The sequence below is a fragment of the Pseudophryne corroboree genome (assembly GCF_028390025.1).
Source record: "Pseudophryne corroboree isolate aPseCor3 chromosome 2 unlocalized genomic scaffold, aPseCor3.hap2 SUPER_2_unloc_3, whole genome shotgun sequence".
NCBI classification, from domain to species: Eukaryota; Metazoa; Chordata; class Amphibia; order Anura; family Myobatrachidae; genus Pseudophryne; species Pseudophryne corroboree.
This window is the reverse complement of record NW_026967490.1, coordinates 691,842-714,390: the sequence shown is the minus strand read 5'-3', so window position 1 is coordinate 714,390 and position 22,549 is coordinate 691,842. Positions and strand designations below refer to the sequence as shown.

The 22,549-nt window shown below is 48.8% G+C and overlaps 1 protein-coding gene and 1 pseudogene across 5 annotated transcripts in view; both read left to right on the top strand.

Annotated features, from left to right (window-relative positions):
* LOC134983056 (zinc finger protein ZFP2-like) overlaps positions 1 to 22,549 on the top strand; it is a 266,048-nt gene that overhangs the window by 51,384 nt on the left and 192,115 nt on the right. For 3 of the 5 annotated variants that reach the window (XM_063948752.1, XM_063948750.1, XM_063948751.1), the window contains exon 2: positions 4,031 to 4,168. In XM_063948752.1, the coding sequence (XP_063804822.1) occupies positions 4,049 to 4,168 (120 nt within the window). In that variant the 5' untranslated portion in view covers positions 4,031 to 4,048. Of the gene's footprint in view, positions 1 to 4,030; positions 4,169 to 4,811; positions 4,966 to 11,367; positions 11,485 to 22,549 lie in introns of those variants that run through there. The other 2 variants (XM_063948753.1, XM_063948754.1) reach the window with 2 other exon arrangements.
* On the top strand, positions 11,853 to 11,971 carry LOC134983059 (5S ribosomal RNA; annotated as a pseudogene).

Sequence of the window (22,549 nt, the reverse complement as noted above, 5' to 3'; positions counted from 1 at the left end):
GGTACAGCATTACATATACAGGGTAATAACACATGTATGTCCCAGGGAGAGGGGTGCGGGTAGTGATAGTTATACCCTGGTGATACCTGTACCATGGTACATACATATAGTACACTAGGTCAGTGAGGGGTACAGTATAGGGTACAGGGGGGATACAGGGTGGGGGTACAGTATTACATATACAGGGTAATAACACATGTATGTCCCGGGGAGAGGGGTGCGGGTAGTGATAGTTATACCCTGGTGATACCTGTACCATGGTACATACATATAGTACACTAGGTCAGTGAGGGGTACAGGGGGGATACAGGGTGGGGGTACAGTATTACATATACAGGGTAATAACACATGTATGTCCCGGGGAGAGGGGTGCGGGTAGTGATAGTTATACCCTGGTGATACCTGTACCATGGTACATACATATAGTACACTAGGTCAGTGAGGGGTACAGTATAGGGTACAGGGGGGATACAGGGTGGGGGTACAGTATTACATATACAGGGTAATACATGTATGTCCCGGGGAGAGGGGTGCGGGTAGTGATAGTTATACCCTGGTGATACCTGTACCATGGTACATACATATAGTACAGTAGGTCAGTGAGGGGTACAGTATAGGGTACAGGGGGGATACAGGGTGGGGGTACAGCATTACATATACAGGGTAATAACACATGTATGTCCCGGGGAGAGGGGTGCGGGTAGTGATAGTTATACCCTGGTGATTTACTGTACCATGGTACATACATATAGTACACTAGGTCAGTGAGGGGTACAGTATAGGGTACAGGGGGGGATACAGGGTGGGGGTACAGCATTACATATACAGGGTAATAACACATGTATGTCCCGGGGATAGAGGTGCGGGTAGTGATAGTTATACCCTGGTGATACCTGTACCATGGTACATACATATAGTACACTAGGTCAGTGAGGGGTACAGTATAGGGTACAGGGGGATACAGGGTGGGGGTACAGCATTACATATACAGGGTAATAACACATGTATGTCCCGGGGAGAGGGGTGCGGGTAGTGATAGTTATACCCTGGTGATACCTGTACCATGGTACATACATATAGCACACTAGGTCAGTGAGGGGTACAGTATAGGGTACAGGGGGGATACAGGGTGGGGGTACAGTATTACATATACAGGGTAATAACACATGTATGTCCCGGGGAGAGGGGTGCGGGTAGTGATAGTTATATCCTGGTGATACCTGTACCATGGTACATACATATAGTACACTAGGTCAGTGAGGGGTACAGTATAGGGTATAGGGGGGATACAGGGTGGGGGTACAGTATTACATATACAGGGTAATAACACATGTATGTCCCGGGGAGAGGGGTGCGGGTAGTGATAGTTATACCCTGGTGATACCTGTACCATGGTACATACATATAGTACACTAGGTCAGTGAGGGGTATAGTATAGGGTACAGGGGGGATACAGGGTGGGGGTACAGTATTACATATACAGGGTAATAACACATGTATGTCCCGGGGAGAGGGGTGCGGGTAGTGATAGTTATACCCTGGTGATACCTGTACCATGGTACATACATATAGTACACTAGGTCAGTGAGGGGTACAGTATAGGATACAGGGGGGATACAGGGTGGGGTACAGCATTACATATACAGGGTAATAACACATGTATGTCCCGGGGAGAGGGGTGCGGGTAGTGATAGTTATACCCTGGTGATACCTGTACCATGGTACATACATATAGTACACTAGGTCAGTGAGGGGTACAGTATAGGGTACAGGGGGGATACAGGGTGGGGGTACAGCATTACATATACAGGGTAATAACACATGTATGTCCCGGGGAGAGGGGTGCGGGTAGTGATAGTTATACCCTGGTGATACCTGTACCATGGTACATACATATAGCACACTAGGTCAGTGAGGGGTACAGTATAGGGTACAGGGGGGATACAGGGTGGGGGTACAGCATTACATATACAGGGTAATAACACATGTATGTCCGGGGAGAGGGGTGCGGGTAGTGATAGTTATACGCTGGTGATACCTGTACCATGGTACATACATATAGCACACTAGGTCAGTGAGGGGTACAGTATAGGGTACAGGGGGGATACAGGGTGGGGGTACAGCATTACATATACAGGGTAATAACACATGTATGTCCGGGGAGAGGGGTGCGGGTAGTGATAGTTATACCCTGGTGATACCTGTACCATGGTACATACATATAGTACACTAGGTCAGTGAGGGGTACAGTATAGGGTACAGGGGGGATACAGGGTGGGGGTACAGCATTACATATACAGGGTAATAACACATGTATGTCCCGGGGAGAGGGGTGCGGGTAGTGATAGTTATACCCTGGTGATACCTGTACCATGGTACATACATATAGTACACTAGGTCAGTGAGGGGTACAGTATAGGGTACAGGGGGATCCAGGGTGGGGGTACAGTATTACATATACAGGGTAATAACACATGTATGTCCGGGGAGAGGGGTGCGGGTAGTGATAGTTATACCCTGGTGATACCTGTACCATGGTACATACATATAGTACACTAGGTCAGTGAGGGGTACAGTATAGGGGGGATAGAGGGTGGGGGTACAGCATTACATATACAGGGTAATAACACATGTATGTCCCGGGGATAGAGGTGCGGGTAGTTATAGTTATACCCTGGTGATACCTGTACCATGGTACATACATATAGTACACTAGGTCAGTGAGGGGTACAGTATAGGGTACAGGGGGATACAGGGTGGGGGTACAGCATTACATATACAGGGTAATAACACATGTATGTCCCGGGGATAGAGGTGCGGGTAGTTATAGTTATACCCTGGTGATACCTGTACCATGGTACATACATATAGTACACTAGGTCAGTGAGGGGTACAGTATAGGGTACAGGGGGGATACAGGGTGGGGGTACAGCATTACATATACAGGGTAATAACACATGTATGTCCCGGGGAGAGGGGTGCGGGTAGTGATAGTTATACCCTGGTGATACCTGTACCATGGTACATACATATAGTACACTAGGTCAGTGAGGGGTACAGTATAGGGTACAGGGGGATACAGGGTGGGGGTACAGCATTACATATACAGGGTAATAACACATGTATGTCCCGGGGAGAGGGGGGCGGGTAGTGATAGTTATACCCTGGTGATACCTGTACCATGGTACATACGTATAGTACACTAGGTCAGTGAGGGGTACAGTATATGATACAGGGGGGGGGGGGGGTACAGGGTGGGGGTACAGCATTACATGTACAGGGTAATAACACATGCAGTTCTGGAGGCCTTATCTTCAAAAGGATATTAATACATTAGAAACTGTACAAAGGAGGGCAACTAAAATGGTGCATGGCCTACATCACAAAACTTACCCAGAAAGACTAAGAAATCTCAATATGTATAGTTTGGAGCAGAGAAGGGAAAGGGGGGACATGATAGAAACTTTCAAATATATCAAGGGTTTTAACAAAGTCCAGGAGGGAAACATTCTCCAAATGAAGAGAAGCAATAGGACACGAGGACATGCACTGAGACTGGAGGGGGGGAGGTTCAGGGGAAATTTGCGGAAAAATTATTTCACAGAAAGGGTAGTGGACAAGTGGAATAGCCTCCCATCAGAGGTGGTAGAGGCTAAGACAGTAGAGCAATTTAAACATGCATGGGATAGACATAAGGATATCCTTACAAAGAAATAAGGATCAAATAAGGTTAGTGATAAAAAATAATATAAAAAAAATAAAAATAAGGGGCAGACTAGATGGGCCAAGTGGTTCTTATCTGCCGACAAATTCTATGTTTCTATGTTACACTAGGTCAGTGAGGGGTACAGTATAGGGTACAGGGGGGATACAGGGGTGGTGGATTCAGGGTGGGGTACAGCATTACATATAAGGGTAATAACACATGTATGTCCCGTGTAGTGATATACGTAGAGCATACTAGTATATAATATAGGGTACAGAATGTATGTATAATTAATAGCAGCTACTCTTGTCTTGCTCACGTCAGGCTGGTGCTGAATAATCAATGGCGGCTCTTTCTCTGCATACGGATCCATTCCCAGACGGCAGCGTCTCCCCTGTGAAGCCCCTGTCGCAGAGAGTGGTCAGACATGCGCTGGCAATCCTGCATCTCCTGACTACAGAGGTGGGAACATTATGTATTATTCTCTATTGCTCTGTTCTGATTATATGTAAATAAAGGTTCTATATTCCACACCAGTAGGAAAAGTCAAAATACTGTTCCATGATGCCTCATATTCTATATAAGTAATTACTAATTTACTGTCTGTATGTCGTAATTATACACCCCCAGTTATATGATACTGACCAGCTAAACATGGAATCTGCCATAGAAGGGGCTAGTAAAACCCTGATGGGAAAATATATATATATAATTTATTTCTCCTGCAGGGTCCACAGGTTATCCACAGGATAACAATGGGATATGATGGAGTGACAGTGGATTGGCACCAAACGATCACAAGCTTTCAGTCCTCCCAGGATGCAACGGGCTCATCCATATATCCCCGCCCACTGGCTCAGGCAAATCAGTTTTTTGTTTGGTGCGGCAGGAGCCGGACCATGGTCACAGGGCTGCTGTTCTTTGGCAGCACTAAGCTTTATTAATTTATTTTGATAGTCTTACTATGTTTTCTGAGTGATCTTTCCTAACAGCGTCTTACATGCATATTGGAAAGAGTCGCTCCAACAACTCTCCGCCGGGTCGCAACAACGCTTACCCACGGTACAAGTGCTGTCTCAACGGGCGTCTGTGTCGGATGTAACTAGCAGGTCCAGCAGACGTTACCAGGCTGTGGCTGCATGCACAGTGCGTTCACTGAGCGTCTGTGTTCACTGAAAATTCCTGGAGCGGCAGTGTACACTAGTAGCGTCTGGATCCACTCAGCGTTCGCTAACGTATTGATCTATCCTGGAAGTGGGGTAAGTCTCCCAGTATCCCACTCTGAGTACGGGTTATACAGCACTAAATTTCTATCTACTTTTGTTAGTATGAATAGTTAAGTTTAGTGCCTATTGCATATGAGTCTGTGTACATTACTGTGGTTTTCTTCGCAATGCGTCTGAATATGTTAAATAACTGTATAGAACAGAATTCAGTAATATGTACTCCTACATACTTTGAGATGTGTTTGTAGTTGATAATATGCTCATATGACTAATATATAACATGTGACTGACTGCTAGTGTGATTGCTGACTTAATATAAATGATTGTCGGTGGATCTTCTGATCCTCAATGCAGGTGCATGGGTAGGGTCACACATGATATCACTTTAGGAAAAAGTGGTTACAGTCACAAATTGTGTAGTATACTGTGAAAGGGCTGATTATTTATCATGTCTAAGAGCGGCAAACGTGACGAGGGTACACTTACAGTAACACCAACACTCATATTTCTCTGACGTCCTAGTGGATGCTGGGGACTCCGTAAGGACCATGGGGAATAGACGGGCTCCGCAGGAGACTGGGCACTCTAAAGAAAGATTTAGGACTATCTGGTGTGCACTGGCTCCTCCCCCCATGACCCTCCTCCAGACCTCAGTTAGATCTCTGTGCCCGGCCGAGCTGGATGCACACTAGGGGCTCTCCTGAGCTCCTAGGAAGAAAGTATAGTTTAGGTTTTTTATTTTACAGTGAGACCTACTGGCAACAGGCTCACTGCATCGAGGGACTAAGGGGAGAAGAAGCGAACCTACCTAAGTGGTGGTAGCTTGGGCTTCTTAGGCTACTGGACACCATTAGCTCCAGAGGGATCGAACACAGGACCCGACCTCGTCGTCCGTTCCCGGAGCCGCGCCGCCGTACCCCTTACAGAGCCAGAAGCAAGAAGGTGGTCCGGAAAATCGGCGGCTGAAGACTTCTGTCTTCTCCAAGGTAGCGCACAGCACTGCAGCTGTGCGCCATTGCTCCTCATGCACACCACACACTTCGGTCACTGATGGGTGCAGGGCGATGGGGGGGGGGGCACCCTGAGCAGCAATACTGACACCTTGGCTGGCAAACTGGCACCATATATAGCCCCAGAGGCTATATAGCTGCTTTTTAACCCCTGCCAGAATCCATAGAAATGCGGGAGAAAAGTCAGCGAAAAAGGGGCGGAGCTATCTCCCTCAGCACACTGGCGCCATTTTCCCTCACAGCTCCACTGGAGGGAAGCTCCCTGGCTCTCCCCTGCAGTCAATAACACTACAGCAAGGGTTAAAAAAGAGAGGGGGGGGGACACAAGGCGCAGTATACAATATATATATATATATATAGGCAGCTATAAGGGAAAACACTCTTTATAGGTGATATCCCTATGATATATAGCGCCCTGGTGTGTGCTGGCATACTCTCCCTCTGTCTCCCCAAAGGGCTTTGTGGGGTCCTGTCCTCTGTCAGAGCATTCCCTGTGTGTGTGCTGTGTGTCGGTACGGCTGTGTCGACATGTATGAGGAGGATAATGATGTGGAGGCGGAGCAAATGCCTGTAAATGTGATGTCCCCCCTATGCGGGGTCGACACCAGAGTGGTTGGACTTATGGAAGGATTACGTGAAAGTGTCAACTCCTTACACAAAAGGTCGACGACGCAGAACAGCCGGCTACTCGGCTTGTGCCTGTTCCAGCGTCTCAAATGTCATGGGGGGCTCTAAAAACGCCCGCTACCTCAGATGGCAGACACAGATGTCGACACGGATACCGACTCCAGTGTCAACGACGATGAGACTAGTGTATCCTCCAAATAGGTCCACCCGTTACATGATTGAGGCAATGAAAAATGTATTACACATTTATGATAATACCCCAGGTACCACATAAAAGGGTATTATGTTTGGTGAGAGAAAACTACCAGTAGTTTTTCCTGCATCGGAGAAATTAAATGAGGTGTGTGAGGAAGCGTGGTCTTCCCCCGATAAGAAATTGATAATTTCTAAACGGTTATTGGCAGCGTATCCTTTCCCGCCAGAGGATAGGTCACGCTGGGAAACACCCCATAGGGTAGATACAGCGCTTACACGCTTATCATAAAAGGTGGCACTACCGTCTCCGGATACGGCCGCCCTGAAGGAACCTGCTGATAGAAAGCAGGAGGTTACCCTAAAAGATATAGTCACACACTCGGGCATTATATTGCGACCAGCCATTGCTTCGGAATGGATGTGCAGTGCTCCCGCTGCGTGGTGAGATTCCCTGTCGGAAAATAACTATGGACAGGGACAATATTTTGCTGACAATAGTGCATATAAAAGACGTGGTCTTATACATGCGTGATGCACAGAGGGATATTTGCCGGCTGGCATCAAAAATAAGCACTAGGTCCATTGCCGCCAGACGTGGGTTATGGACTCGGCAATGGTCAGGCGATGCCGACTCGAATCGGCACATGGAAGTTTGCCCTATAAGGGGGTAAAACTGTTTGGGGATGGTCTTTCAGACCTCTTTTCCACAGCTACTGCTGGGAAATCGACTTTTTTGCCACAGGTTACCCCACAGCAAAAGAAAGCACCGTATCATCAAGTACAGTCCTTTCGGCCCCAGAAAAGCAAGAGGGCTAGAGGCTCATCCTTTCTGCCGAGAGGCAAAGGTAGAGGAAAAAGCTGCAGCACACAGCTAGTTCCCAAGAGCAGAAGTCCTCCCTGCGTCCGGTAAGTCCACAGCATGACGCTGGGGCTGCTCAGGCGGACCCGGGTACGGTGAGGGCCCGTCTCAGAAATTTTCAGCTCCCAGTGGGCTCTCTCACATGGATCCCTGGGTCCTTCAAGTAGTATCTCAGGGGTACAGGCTGGAGTTCGAGACGTTCTTCCCCCCGCCGTTTCCTAAAATCTGCCTTACCGGCACCTCCCTCTGCCAGGGAGGCGGTGTTGGTGGCTATTCAACACTATAATCACAACAAGTGATTGTCAAGGTGCCCCTCCTTCAGCAAGGAAGGGGTTACTATTCCACAATGGTTGTGGTACCGAAACAGAACGGTTCGGTGAGACCCATCTTAAAATCAAAATACTTGAACTTTTATATCAGAAGATTCAAGTTCAAGATGGAATCGCTCAGGGCGGTTATTACGAGCCTGGACGAGGGGGATTACAGGGTCTCCCTGGACATCAAGGATGCGTACCTGCATGTCCCCATTTATCCTCCTCACCAGGAGTACCTCAGATGTGTGGTACAGGACTGTCACTATCAGTTCCAGACCCTGCCGTTGGAGTTGTCCACGGCACCGACGGTCTTTACCAAGGTAATGGCCAAAATGATGATACTACTTCGCAAGAAGGAAGTTTTTATTAGAGATGAGCGGATTCGGTTTTACTCGGTTCTCAAAACCGAATCTTATTGGCTATCCAAAACACGTGACATCCGTGAGCCAATTAGATGCCGTTTTGAGAACCGAGTAAAACCGAACCCGCTCATCTCTAGTTTTTATTATCCCGTACTTGGACGATCTCCTGATAAAGGCGAGGTCCAAAGAACAGTTGGTAGTGGGGGTAGCACTCTCTTGGGGAAGTGCTACAACAGCACGGCTGGATTCTCGATATTCCAAAGTCACAGCTGGTCCCGACGACACGTCTTCTGTTCCTGGGAATGATTCTGGACACAGACCAAAAAAGAGTGTTTCTTCCAGTGGAAAAAGCCGAGGAGTTGTCATCTCTAGTCAGAGACATCCTAAAACCAGGACAGGTGTCGGTACATCAATGCACACGAGTCCTGGGAAAAATGGTAGCTTCGTACGAAGCATAATTCCATTCGGAAGGTTCCACGCAAGGACGTTCCAGTGGGACCTGTGGGACAAATGGTCCGGGTCCCATCTACAGATAAAACAGCGGATAACCCTGTCAGCAAGAAACAGGGTGTCGCTGCTGTGGTGGCTGCTGAGGGCTCATCTACTAGAGGGCCGCAGATTCGGAATACAGGACTGGGTCCTGGTGACCACGGAGGCCAGCCTTCGGGGCTGGGGTGCAGTCACACAGGGAAGAAATTTCCAAGGAGATTTCGCTTCACAAAAATATTCTGGAGCTAAGGGCCATTTACAATGCCCTAAGCCAAGCAAGGCCCCTGCTTCAGAACCAGCCGGTACTGACCCAATCAGACAACATCACGGCGGTCGCCCATGTAAACAGACAGGGCGGCACAAGAAGCAGGATGGCGATGGCAAAAGCCACAAGGATTCTCCGATGGGCGACTACACCCGGGAGAATGGGGACTTCATCCAGAAGTTTTCCAAATGCGGGTAAACCGTTGGGAATGACCACGGGTGGACATGATGGCGTCCCGCCTCAACAAGAAGTTGAAAAGATATTGCGCCAGGTCAAGGGACCCTCAGGCGATCGCTGGGGACGCTCTAGTGACACCGTGGGTGTACCAGTCGGTTTATGTGTTCCTCCTCTACCTCTCATACCCAAGATACTGAGAATAATAAGAAGGCGAGGAGGGAAAACCATACTCTTGGTTCCGGATTGGCCAAGAAAGAGCTTTGTACCCGGAACTTCAAGAGATGCTGGCAGAGAACCCTTGGCCTCTGCCGCTCAGACAAGACCTGCTGCAGCAGGGACCCTGTCTGTTCCAAGACTTACCGCGGCTGCGTTTGACGGCATAGCGGTTGAACACCGGATCCTAAAGGAAAAGGGTATTCCGGAGGAAGTCATCCCTACCCTGATCAAAGCCAGGAAGGAGGTCACCGCAAGACATTATCACCGCATTGGCGGAAATATGTTGCTTGGTGTGAGGCCATGACGGCCCCGACGGAGGAATTTCAACTAGGTCGATTCCTGCACTGCCTGCAAGCAGGGGTGACGCTGGGCCTCAAATTGGGGTCCATCAAGGTCCAGATTTCGGCTCTGTCGATTTTCTTCCAGAAAGAACTGGCTTCACTGCCTGAAGTTCAGACTTTTGTTAAAGGAGTGCTACATATTCAGCCTCCTTTTGTGCCTCCTGTGGCACCTTGGGATCTCAACGTGGTGTTGGATTTCCTAAAGTCGCATTGGTTTGAGCCACTTAAACCGTGGAGCTAAAGTATCTCACGTGGAAAGTGGTCATGCTGTTGGCCTTGGCCTCGGCCAGGCGTGTGTCAGAATTGGCGGCTTTGTCATGTAAAAGCCCTTATCTGATTTTCCATATGGATAGGGCAGAGTTGAGGACTCGTCCTCAGTTTCTCCCGAAGGTGGTCTCAGCTTTTCACTTGAACCAACCTATTGTGGTGCCTGCGGCTACTAGGGACTTGGAGGATTCCAAGTTGCTGGACGTAGTCAGGGCCCTGAAAATTTATGTTTCCAGGACGGCTGGAGTCAGGAAAACTGACTCGCTGTTTATCCTGTATGCACCCAACAAGCTGGGTGCTCCTGCTTCTAAGCAGTCTATTGCGCGCTGTATTTGTAGCACTATTCAGCTGGCGCATTCTGCGGTAGGATTACCGCAGCCTAAATCAATAAAAGCCCATTCCACAAGGAAGATGGGCTCATCTTGGGCGGCTGCCCGAGGGGTCTCGGCTTTACAACTTTGCCGAGCTGCTACTTGGTCAGGGGCAAACACGTTTGCTAAATTCTACAAATTTGATACCCTGACTGAGGAGGACCTGGAGTTCTCTCATTCGGTGCTGCAGAGTCATCCGCACTCTCCCGCCCGTTTGGGAGCTTTGGTATAATCCCCATGGTCCTTACGGAGTCCCCAGCATCCACTAGGACGTCAGAGAAAATAAGATTTTACTCACCGGTAAATCTATTTCTCGTAGTCCATAGTGGATGCTGGGCGCCCATCCCAAGTGCGGATTGTCTGCAATACTTGTACATAGTTATTGTTACAAAAATCGGGTTTTGTTGTGAGCCATCTCTTCAGAGCCTCCAATTGTTATCATACTGTTAACCGGGGTTCATATCACGTGTTATATGGTGTGATTGGTGTGGCTGGTATGAGTCTTACCCGGGATTCAAAATCCTTCCTTATTGTGTCAGCTCTTCCGGGCACAGTTCCTAACTGAGGCTTGGAGGAGGGTCATAGGGGGAGGAGCCAGTGCACACCAGATAGTCCTAAATATTTCTTTAGAGTGCCCAGTCTCCTGCGGAGCCCGTCTATTCCCCATGGTCCTTACGGAGTCCCCAGCATCCACTACGGACTACGAGAAATAGATTTACCGGTGAGTAAAATCTTATTATTGTTGTTATACAAAAACTGTATTGTACAGGATGGTTTATGTGTAAAATGATTTGCTGTTTAGCATAATACATTCCTGATTACATCAGGTATAGATAGACCCATTGAGGCGATGTTTGCACAGACTTTGTCCAGTTTAGCTGAAATGTTAATTCTTACACTATTAACCCATGCTGTTCACTGATTGTGGTATATCCCCAACAGCTTCTCCAATAAAGCTGATGAACCGAATGTAAATAAATCATCAACTTCACAGGATACTCATGATAAGCATCAGACGAGGAAAGCTCTATATACTCTACTTCAGCATACGAAGAACAGGTAAAAGGTGTCAGCTAAATGACTAAATGACTAAACTGAATAAATGAGAGCAGAAAAGGCTAATCTGTAAATAAAAGCAGCAGAGCCTGGGTTAAAAACACCTGTGTTTAAACGTCCCAAAAGGAGAATTCAGGAAAAAGGTTTGGGTTACACCCAATAAAATAGAATGCCCGGTAAATGGGATTCCAATATCTCTTTCCAGCTGGGGACTGTTTAAAATACGGAAGTGCCTCCCAAAATAGATATGCATATCATTGATAGTGCAAAAATCTATATTGCCTCTGACGTCAAATGAGAAATGGTTTTCAAAAAGACCATGTTCTCTTTCTCTGGGGCAGTCATAAGGCCAGCCATGACTTCACTTTGCAATCTACGGCTACACCACACTGAATAGGCCAAATCTCTCTAGATCTTGGAAGCTAAGCAGTGTTGGGCCTGGTTAGTTCTTGGAGGGGAGACCACCTTGAAATACCAGGTGCTGTAGGTACATTGGGCTGCGGTACTGAGAGACAGATTTTCAGCGCCTGCAAGGGAGCAGAATCCCATATAGCTCATATGGACACTGATGTCCTAGGGCAGTGGTTCTCAAACTCGGTCCTCGGGACCCCACACAGTGCATGTTTTGCAGGTAACCCAGCAGGTGCACAGGTGTAGTCATTACTCACTGACACATTTTAAAAGGTCCACAGGTGGAGATAATGATCTCTCTTGTGATTCTGTGAGGAGACCTGGAAAACATGCACTGTGTGGGGTCCTGAGGACCGAGTTTGAGAACCTGTGTCCTAGGGCATCAGCAATAACAATAGCTGTTCGCAGAGCAGTTTTGGCTCACATACATGGAAAGCTGATTCAGAATCTAAGAAGGTTCTGGAAACTTTGCCTTGGCTGGAAGTTTCTGTTTGGGAAGGAGTTATCAGTTATTCTGGAGTCAGAAACAGACTCCAGGAAGGTCACGTTTCCTTCCACATATAACCTCAAACCTAGGGGTCCGGTTTCGGCCTTGTCGGTCATAAGGGAATGTAACAGCCTCAATACAATAAGTTTGGTAAGGCAAAGAAGCAAAGGCAACCAGAGAGCCAGCTTCCAAACCAGAGGATAGCCCGTCAGCATGATGGTGCGGGCCTCCTTCTGGGGGACTCCAAAAGGATAAGGGGCCGACTACTTCTTCAGTTTGCACAGATTTGGTAGAAGTCTACAAATAGATGCCTGGGTGCAAGAAGCGGTATCTCTAAGGTTATACTTTTCCCTTCTAGAACCATTCTCCGTAGGCGAGGGATTTGCATGAAGCAATTCAGAAAATGTTTTGTCAGGAATAGTCATTCCAGTAACCCATGCACAATGTGGGGGCTTATTCCCACCTGGGTCAAAAACGATCCCTCGCCCCATTCTCAATTTCAAAGCATGGGGGGCCGCAAATACACTGGCAAGCAATATAACAGTGCCGCAGGCACTTGTTAGGGACCCACGCCAGTATAAAGATTTTCGAGCGGGACCTAAGTGCGCCATGTTGGGAGGCGGGGCTTATCCGCATAGCTCTCACCAGCGCCATTTTTTCTCTTCACAGAAGGCTGCAGAGACGCTGGCCCTGATCCTCCACACTGCTGTGCAAGTAACATGGTGCAAAACAGGGGGGGTGGGGGGGGGGGCACTCATAATTGGTGAATTATATATATTGTAAAAGCGCTAGCAGGTCTGGGCAGTATTATTGCTGACTTCAGAACCGGGATAGGCGCTGGGTGTGAGCTGGCAGAACTCTCTGTGTCTCTCTAACAGGCTCTGCTGTAGGTCTGTCCCCTATAGCCCAGTGTGTTTGTGGCTGTCGGTACGCGTGTGTGCTCTTCCCAGGAGGAGCCTGGCGTGGGGACTGACAGTTCTGTGAGAGTGACAGTGTCGGCATTGCCGACGGATGATTGGGTCAATATGCTGAGCGTTTTAAATACGAATGTGACTAAGTTGGCTAAGAGGTTTGATAAATCTGAGTCTAAGAACCAGACATGGAGGATGCTTTGTCACAGGTCCAGACCCCTTTGGGGTCGCAGAAAAGTGCATTTGCCCAAATAACAGATACCGACACGGACTCTGATTCCAGTGTCGACTATAGTGATGCCAGATTACATCCAAAGCTGGCTAAGAGTATTCAGTACATGATTGTGGGACGTATTACATATCACTGAGGACCCTGCTGTTCCTGATACGAGGGTTTGTATGTTTTAAGGCAAGAAACCTACGGTAACGTTTCCTTCCTTTCATGAACTGAATGCACTTTTTGAAAAAGCTTGGATTTGGGAAAATCCAGACAAAAGGGTACATGTTCCCAAAAGAATTCCAATGGCTTATCCGTTTCCCTCTGGGGACAGGGGCAGCTGGGAGTCAATTCCCACGGTAGATAAAGCTTTATCGCGTTTATCCTAAAAGGTATCACTTCCGTCCCCTGACACGGCAGCCCTGAAGGATCCTGCGGATCGTAAGCAGGAAAATACCCTGAAGTCCATTTATGTCACTACAGGGTCGATACTCAGACCCGTTGTTGCTGCGGCATGGGTGAGTAGCGCTATTGAAAAGTGGGCGGAAAACTTGTCATCAGAGGTAGATTCCCTAGACAGGGATAGTGTGCTTTTGACCTTGGGTCATATCAAGGACGCTGCAGCGTATTTAAAAGAAGCAGTAAGGGATATTGGCCTTTTGTGATCAAGGGCCAATGCCATGGCAGTCTCTGCCAGGAGAGCATTCTGGATTCATCAATGGAATGCTGATGCGGATTCTAAGAAGGCGATGGAGTCTTTACCGTTTAACGGTAAGGTCTTGTTTGGTGACGGACTCACTGACCTGGTCTCTACGGCTACAGCGGGTAAGTCGTCTTTTTTACCTTATGTTCCTGCACAGCAGAAGAAATCGCCTCACTATCAGATGCAGTCTTTTCGGCCCAACAAATTCAAAAAAGGACCTGGGTCCTCCTTCCTAGCGAGGAGGAGAGGAAGAGGAAAAAGGTCACATGCTGTGGCAAGTTCCCAGGAGCAGAAGTCCTCTCCGGCTTCTACCAAATCCACCGCATGACGCTGGGGCTCCGTTGCGGGAGTCCGCACCAGTGGGGGCACGTCTCAGGCTCTTCAGTCAGGTCTGGGTGCACTTGGACATGGATCCTTGGATAGTAGATATAGTATGCCACGGGTACAAGTTAGAGTTTCAAGACATGCCCCCTCACCGATTTTTCAAATCGGCCTTACCAGCTTCTCTTCTGGACAGGGAGATAGTAAGCGCTGCGATACTAAAGATGTGTCAAAATCAAGTAATTGTCATGGTACCCCCGTCTCAGCAGGGGGAAGGGTTTTATTTGAGCCTGTTCGTGGTCCCGAAGCCGGATGGCTCAGTCAGACCGATTCTAAACCTAAAATCCCTCAATTTCTTTCTGAAAAAATGCAAGTTCAAGATGGAGTTCCTACGGGCAGTGAACTCCAGTCTGGAGGAGGGGGATTTTATGGTGTCGGTCGACATAAAAGATGCCTACTTACATGTCCCCATATATCCTCCACATCAGGCTTACCTGAGATTTGCTATGCAGGATTGTCATTACCAATTTCAGACGTTGCCGTTTGGTCTGTCCACGGCTCCGAGGATTTTCACCAAAGTAATGGCTGAAATGATGGTTCTCCTGCGCAATCAGGGAATCACAATTATCCCGTACTTGGACGATCTCCTCATAAAGGCGAGGTCCAAGGAGCAATTGTTGAAGAATGCTGCCCTTTCACTGACGATTCTGCAACAGCACGCTTGGCTCCTAAATCTGCCAAAATCACAGTTGGATCCAACGACAAGGCTGTCGTTCCTCGGTAGGATTCTGGATACAGAATTACAGAGAGTTTTTCTTCCAGTGGAAAAAGCTTTGGAAATGCAGAACATGGTAAAACAGATTCTGAAACCGGCAAGGGTGTCAGTTCTTCACTGCACTCGGTTGCTGGGGAAGATGGTGGCGGCCTACGAGGCCATTCCGTGTGGCAGGTTCCATGCCAGGGTGTTTCAGTGGAACCTGCTGGACCAGTGGTCCGGGTCTCATCTGGACATGCACTGGAAAATAATTCTATCTCCCAGGACCAGAATTTCTCTTCTGTGGTGGCTGCACAGTTCTCACCTTCTGGAGGGACGCAGATTCGGGATTCAGGATTGGATCCTGGTGACCACGGATGCAAGCCTCCGGGGCTGGGGAGCAGTCACACAGGGAAGAAACTTTCAGGGAAAGTGGTCAAGTCAGAAAGCTTGTCTACACATAAACATTCTGGAATTAAGAGCCATCCACAACGGCATACTGCAAGCAGAACATCTTCTTCGAGGTCTGCCGGTCTTGATTCAGTCAGTCAACGTGACAGCGGTGGCGTACATAAACCGCCAGGGCGGTACAAGGAGCAGAGCGGCGATGGCCGTGGCCACGAAGATTCTTCGCTCGGCAGAAAGACATGCCAGCGCTCTGGCAGCGGTCTTCATTCCAGGAGTGGACAACTGGGAAGCAGACTTCCTCAGCAGACACTCTCCATCCAGGAGAGTGGGGTCTTCATCAAGACGTCTTTGCAGAAGTGACAAGTCGTTGGGGAGTTCCTCAAGTGGACATGATGGCGTCCCGCCTCAACAAGAAACGTCAGAGATTTTTTCCACGTCAAGGGACCTTCAGGTGATAGCGGTGGACGCCCTAGTGACACCGTGGGTGTTTCAGTCGGTCTATGTGTTCCCTCCACTTCCACTCATTCCAAAGTGGATAAAAATTATAAGAAGAACAAGGGTTCAGGCAATCCTCATTGTTCCAGATTGGCCAAAAAGGGCCTGGTATCCAGATCTTCAGGAGTGACTCATAGAAGATCCCTGGCCTCTTCCTCTTCGCGAGGACCTGTTACAACAGGGACCGTGCGTGTATCAGGACTTACCGCGGCTGCGTTTGATGGCGTGGTGGTTGAGCGCCAAATCCTAGCCCGAAAGGGTATGCCCAGTGAAGTCATTCCTACACTTCTTCAGGCTAGAAAAGAAGTAACCACAGCAAAGCATGACCACCATATTTGCAGAAAATATGTGTCTTGGTTTGAATCCAAGAAGGCTCCTACGGAAGAATTTCGCCTGGAGAGGTTGCTCCATTTCCTACAAGCAGGTGTGGATGCGGGCCTAAAGTTAGGCTCTATTAAAGTACAGATTTCGGCCTTATCGATTTTTTCCCCAAAAGAATTGGCCTCCCTTCCAGAAGTCCAGACCTTCCAACCTCCCTTTGTGCCCCCAGTGGCACCATGGGACCTTAATGTGGTGTTGCAATTCTTGCAATCACATTGGTTTGAACCTTTGCGCAAGGTTGAGCTAAAATTCCTTACTTGGAAAGTGGTCATGTTGTTGGCCTTGGCGTCTGCAAGGCGAGTGTCTGAGTTGGCGGCTTTGTCTCACAAGAGCCCTTATTTGATTTTCCATGCTGATAGAGCCGAGTTGACAACTCGTCAGCAATTTCTACCGAAAGTGGTTTCATCATTTCATGTTAACCAGCCAAATGTGGTGCCAGTGGCTACTGACGCCTTGGCGGAGTCAAAGTCTCTCGATGTGGTCAGAGCTTTGAAGATCTATGTCACCAGAACGGCGCAGATTAGGAAAACAGAGGCTCTATTTGTCCTGTGGGCTCCCAACAAGATTGGGGCTCCTGCTTCTAAGCAGACTATTGCGCGCTGGATTTGTAATACGATTCAGCAGGCTCATTCTACGGCAGGATTGCCGTTACCGAAATCGGTGAAAGCCCATTCTACCAGGAAGGTGGACTCATCCTGGGCGGCTGCCCGGGGAGTCTCGGCGTTACAACTTTGCCGAGCTGCTACTTGGTTGGGTTCGAACACCTTTGCGAAGTTTTAAAAGTTTGGAACCCTGGCTGAGGAGGAACTCTTGTTTGGTCAGTCGGTGCTGCAGAGTCATCCGCACTCTCCCGCCCGTTCTAGAGCTTTGGTATAAACCCCATGGTTCTTGAAGCATCCCCAGCATCCTCTAGGACGTATGAGAAAATAGGATTTCTCTAACGTCCTAAGTGGATGCTGGGGACTCCGTAAGGACCATGGGGAATAGCGGCTCCGCAGGAGACTGGGCACATCTAAAGAAAGCTTTAGGACTATCTGGTGTGCACTGGCTCCTCCCCCCATGACCCTCCTCCAAGCCTCAGTTAGATCTCTGTGCCCGAACGAGAAGGGTGCACACTAGGGGCTCTCCTGAGCTTCTTAGTGAAAGTTTTAGTTTAGGTTTTTTATTTTCAGTGAGACCTGCTGGCAACAGGCTCACTGCATCGAGGGACTAAGGGGAGAAGAAGCGAACTCACCTGCGTGCAGAGTGGATTGGGCTTCTTAGGCTACTGGACATTAGCTCCAGAGGGACGATCACAAGCCCAGCTTGGATGGGTCCCAGAGCCGCGCCGCCGACCCCCTTACAGAGCCAGAAGGCAGAACAGGTCCGGAAAATCGGCGGCAGAAGACGTCCTGTCTTCAACAAGGTAGCGCACAGTACTGCAGCTGTGCGCCATTGCTCTCAGCACACTTCACACTCCGGTCACTGAGGGTGCAGGGCGCTGGGGGGGGCGCCCTGAGACGCAATAATAAACACCTTGGATGGCAAAAAATGCATCACATATAGCTCCTGGGCTATATGGATGCATTTAACCCCTGCCAAAATACATAAAAAAAACGGGAGATAAGGCAGCCGATAAAGGGGCGGAGCCTATCTCCTCAGCACACTGGCGCCATTTTCCCTCACAGCTCCGTTGGAGGGAAGCTCCCTGGCTCTCCCCTGCAGTCACTACACTACAGAAAGGGTTAAAAAAGAGAGGGGGGCACAAATTAGGCGCAGTATTAACTATACAGCAGCTATAAGGGGAAAAACACTTATATAAGGTTATCCCTGTATATATATAGCGCTCTGGTGTGTGCTGGCAAACTCTCCCTCTGTCTCCCCAAAGGGCTAGTGGGGTCCTGTCCTCTATCAGAGCATTCCCTGTGTGTGTGCTGTATGTCGGTACTTTTGTGTCGACATGTATGAGGAGAAAAATGATGTGGAGACGGAGCAGATTGCCTGTAATAGTGATGTCACCCCCTAGGGGGTCGACACCTGAGTGGATGAACTGTTGGAAGAAATTACGTGACAGTGTCAGCTCTGTATAAAAGACAGTGGTTGACATGAGACAGCCGGCTACTCAGCTTGTGCCTGTCCAGACGTCTCATAGGCCGTCAGGGGCTCTAAAGCGCCCGTTACCTCAGATGGCAGATATAGACGCCGACACGGATACTGACTCCAGTGTCGACGGTGAAGAGACAAATGTGACTTCCAGTAGGGCCACACGTTACATGATTGAGGCAATGAAAAATGTTTTACACATTTCTGATAATACGAGTACCACCAAAAAGGGGTATTATGTTCGGTGAGGAAAAACTACCTGTAGTTTTCCTGAATCTGAGAAATTAAATGAGGTGTGTGATGATGCGTGGGTTTCCCCCGATAACAACTGATAATTTCTAAAATGTTATTGGCATTATATCCTTTCCCGCCAGAGGTTAGGGTGCGTTGGGAAACACCCCCTAGGGTGGATAAAGCGCTCACACGCTTGTAAGGGCTCTATCCTCTCCTGAGATGGCCGCCCTTAAGGATCCTGCTGATAGAAAGCAGGAGGGTATCCTAAAATGTATTTACACACATACTGGTGTTATACTGCGACCAGCAATCGCCTCAGCCTAGATGTGCAGTGCTGGGTTGGCGTGGTCGGATTCCCTGACTGAAAATATTGATACCCTAGATAGGGACAGTATATTTTTGCCTATAGAGCATTTGAAAGAAGCATTTCTATATATGCGTGATGCACAGCGGAATATTTGCCGAATGGCATCAAGTCTAAGTGCGTTGTCCATTTCTACCAGTAGAGGGTTATGGACACGTCAGTGGTCAGGTGATGCGTATTCCAAACGGCATTTGGAAGTATTGCCTTATTAAGGGGAGGAGTTATTTGGGGTCGGTCTTTCAGACCTGGTGGCCACGGCAACAGCTGGGAAATCCACGTTTGTACCCCAGGTCGCCTCTCAACATGAGAAGACGCCGTATTATCAGGCGCAGTCTTTTCGTGGATAAGCGGCCAAAAGGTTCCTCATTTCTGCCCCGTGACAGAGGGAGAGGAAAAAGGCTGCAGAAATCAGCCAGTTCCCAGGAACAGAAACCCTCTCCCGCCTCTGCCAAGCCCTCAGTATGACGCTGGGGCTTTACAAGCAGAATCAGGCACGGTGGGGGGCCCGTCTCAATGAATTTCAGCGCGCAGTGGGCTCACTCGCAAGTAGACCCCTGGATCCTTCAGGTGATATCTCAGGGGTACAAATTAGAATTCGAGACGTCTCCCCCTCGCCGTTTCCTAAAGTCGCTTTACCGATGTCTCCTTCTGACAGGGAGACAGTTTTGGAAGCCATTCACAAGCTGTATTCCCAGCAGGTGATAATCAAGATACCCCTCCTGCAACAGGGAACGGGGTATTATTCCACACTGTTGTGGTACCGAAGCCGGACGGCTCGGTGAGACCGATTCTAAATCTAAAATCTTTGAACACTTACATACAGAGGTTCAAATTCAAGATTGAGTCACTCAGAGCAGTGATTGCGAACCTGGAAGAAGGGGACTACATGATGTCTCGGGACATCAAGGATACTTACCTTCATGTTAAAATTTACCCTTCTCACCAAGGGTACCTCAGGTTTATGGTACAGAACTGTCACTATCGGTTCAGACGCTGCCGTATGGATGGTCCACGGCACCCCGGGTCTTTACCAAGGTAATTGCCGAAATGATGATATTCCTTCAAAGGAAGGGAATTTTAGTTATCCCTTACTTGGACAATTCCCTGATAAGGGTAAGATCCAGGGAACAGTTGGAGGTCGGTGTAGCACTATCTCAGGTAGTGTTGCTGCAGCACGGTTGGATTCTCAATATTCCAAAATCGCAGCTGGTTCCGACGACTTGTCTTCTGTTCCTAGGGATGATCCTGGACACAGTCCAGAAAAAGGTGTTTCTCCCGGAGGAGAAAGCCAGGGAGTTATCCGAGCTAGTCAGGAACCTCCTAAAACCGAGCCAAGTCTCAGTGCATCAATGCACAAGGGTTCTGGGTAAAATGGTGGCTTCCTACGAAGCAATCCCATTCGGCAGATTCCACGCAAGAACTTTCCAGTGGGACCTGCTGGACAAATGGTCCGGGTCGCATCTACAGATGCATCAGCGGATAACCCTGTAACCAAGGACAAGGGTGTCCCTCCTGTGGTGGTTGCAGAGTGCTCATCTTCTAGAGGGCCGCAGATTCGGCATTCAGGACTGGGTCCTGGTAACCACGGATGCCAGCCTGCGAGGCTGGGGAGCAGTCACACAGGGAAGGAATATCCAGGACTTATGGTCAAGCCTGGAGACATCACTTCATAAATATCCTGAAGCTAAGGGACATTTACAATGCTCTAAGCTTAGCAAGACCTCTGCTTCAAGGTCAGCCGGTGTTGATCCAGTCGGACAACATCACGGCAGTCACCCACATAAACAGACAGGGTGGCACAAGAAGCAGGAGGGCAATGGCAGAAGCTGCAAGGATTCTTCGCTGGGCGGAAAATCATGTGATAGCACTGTCAGCAGTATTCATTCCGGGAGTGGACAACTGGGAAGCAGACTTCCTCAGCACGACCTCCACCCGGGAGAGTGGGGACTTCACCCAGAAGTCTTCCACATGATTATAAACCGTTGGGAAAACTCGACAGGTATTGCGCCAGGTCCAGGGACCCTCAGGCAATAGCTGTAGACGCTCTGGTAACACCGTGGGTGTACCAGTCAGGGTATGTGTTCCCTCCTCTGCCTCTCATACCCAAGGTACTGAGATTGATAAGATGGAGAGGAGTAAGCACTATATTCGTGGCTCCGGATTGGCCAAGAAGGATTTGGTAACCGGAACTTCAAGAGATGCTCGCGGAGGATCCGTGGCCTCTACCTTTAAGAAGGGACCTGCTCCAGCAAGGACCCTGTCTGTTCCAAGACTTAACGCGGCTGCGTTTGACGGCATGGCGGTTGAACGCCGGATCCTGAAGGAAAAAAGGCATTCCGGATGAAGTCATCCCTATCCTGATCAAAGCCAGGAAGGATGTAACCGCAAAAACATTATCACCGCAATTGGCGAAAATATGTTGCGTGGTGCGAGGCCAGTAAGGCCCGACGGTGGAAATTCAACTGGGTCGATTCCTACATTTCCTGCAAACAGGAGTGTCTATGGGCCTGAAATTGGGGTCCATTAAGGTTAAAATTTCGGCCCTGTCAATTTTCTTCCAAAAAGAACTAGCTTCAGTCCCTGAAGTTCAGACGTTTGTAAAAGGGGTACTGCATATACAGCCTCCTTTTGTGCCTCCAGTGGCACTTTGGGATCTCAATGTAGTTTTGGGTTCCAAAAGTCACATTGGTTTGAACCACTTAAATCTGTGGAGTTAAAATATCTCACATGGAAAGTGGTCATGCTGTTGGCCCTGGCCTGGGCCAGGCGCGTGTCAGAATTGGCGGCTTTATCCTGAAAAAGCCCTTATCTGATGTTCCATTCGGACAGGGCGGAATTGAGGACTCGTCCTCAGTTTCTCCCTAAGGTGGTTTCAGCGTTTCACCAGAACCAACCTATTTGTGGTGCCTGCGGCTACTAGGGACTTGGAGGACTCCAAGTTGCTAGACGTTGTCAGGGCCCTGAAAATATATGTTTCCAGGAGGGCTGGAGTCAGGAAATCTGACTCGCTGTTTATCCTGTATGCACCCAACAAGCTGGGTGCTCCTGCTTCTAAGCAGACTATTGCTCGCTGGATCTGTAGTACAATTCAGCTTGCACATTCTGTGGCAGGCCTGCCACAGCCAAAAATCTGTAAATGCCCACTCCACAAGGAAGGTGGGCTCATCTTGGGCGGCTGCCCGAGGGGTCTCGGCTTTACAACTTTGCCGAGCAGCTACTTGGTCAGGAGCAAATACGTTTGTAAAATTCTACAAAATTGATATCCTGGCTGAGGAGGACCTGGAGTTCTCTCATTTGGTG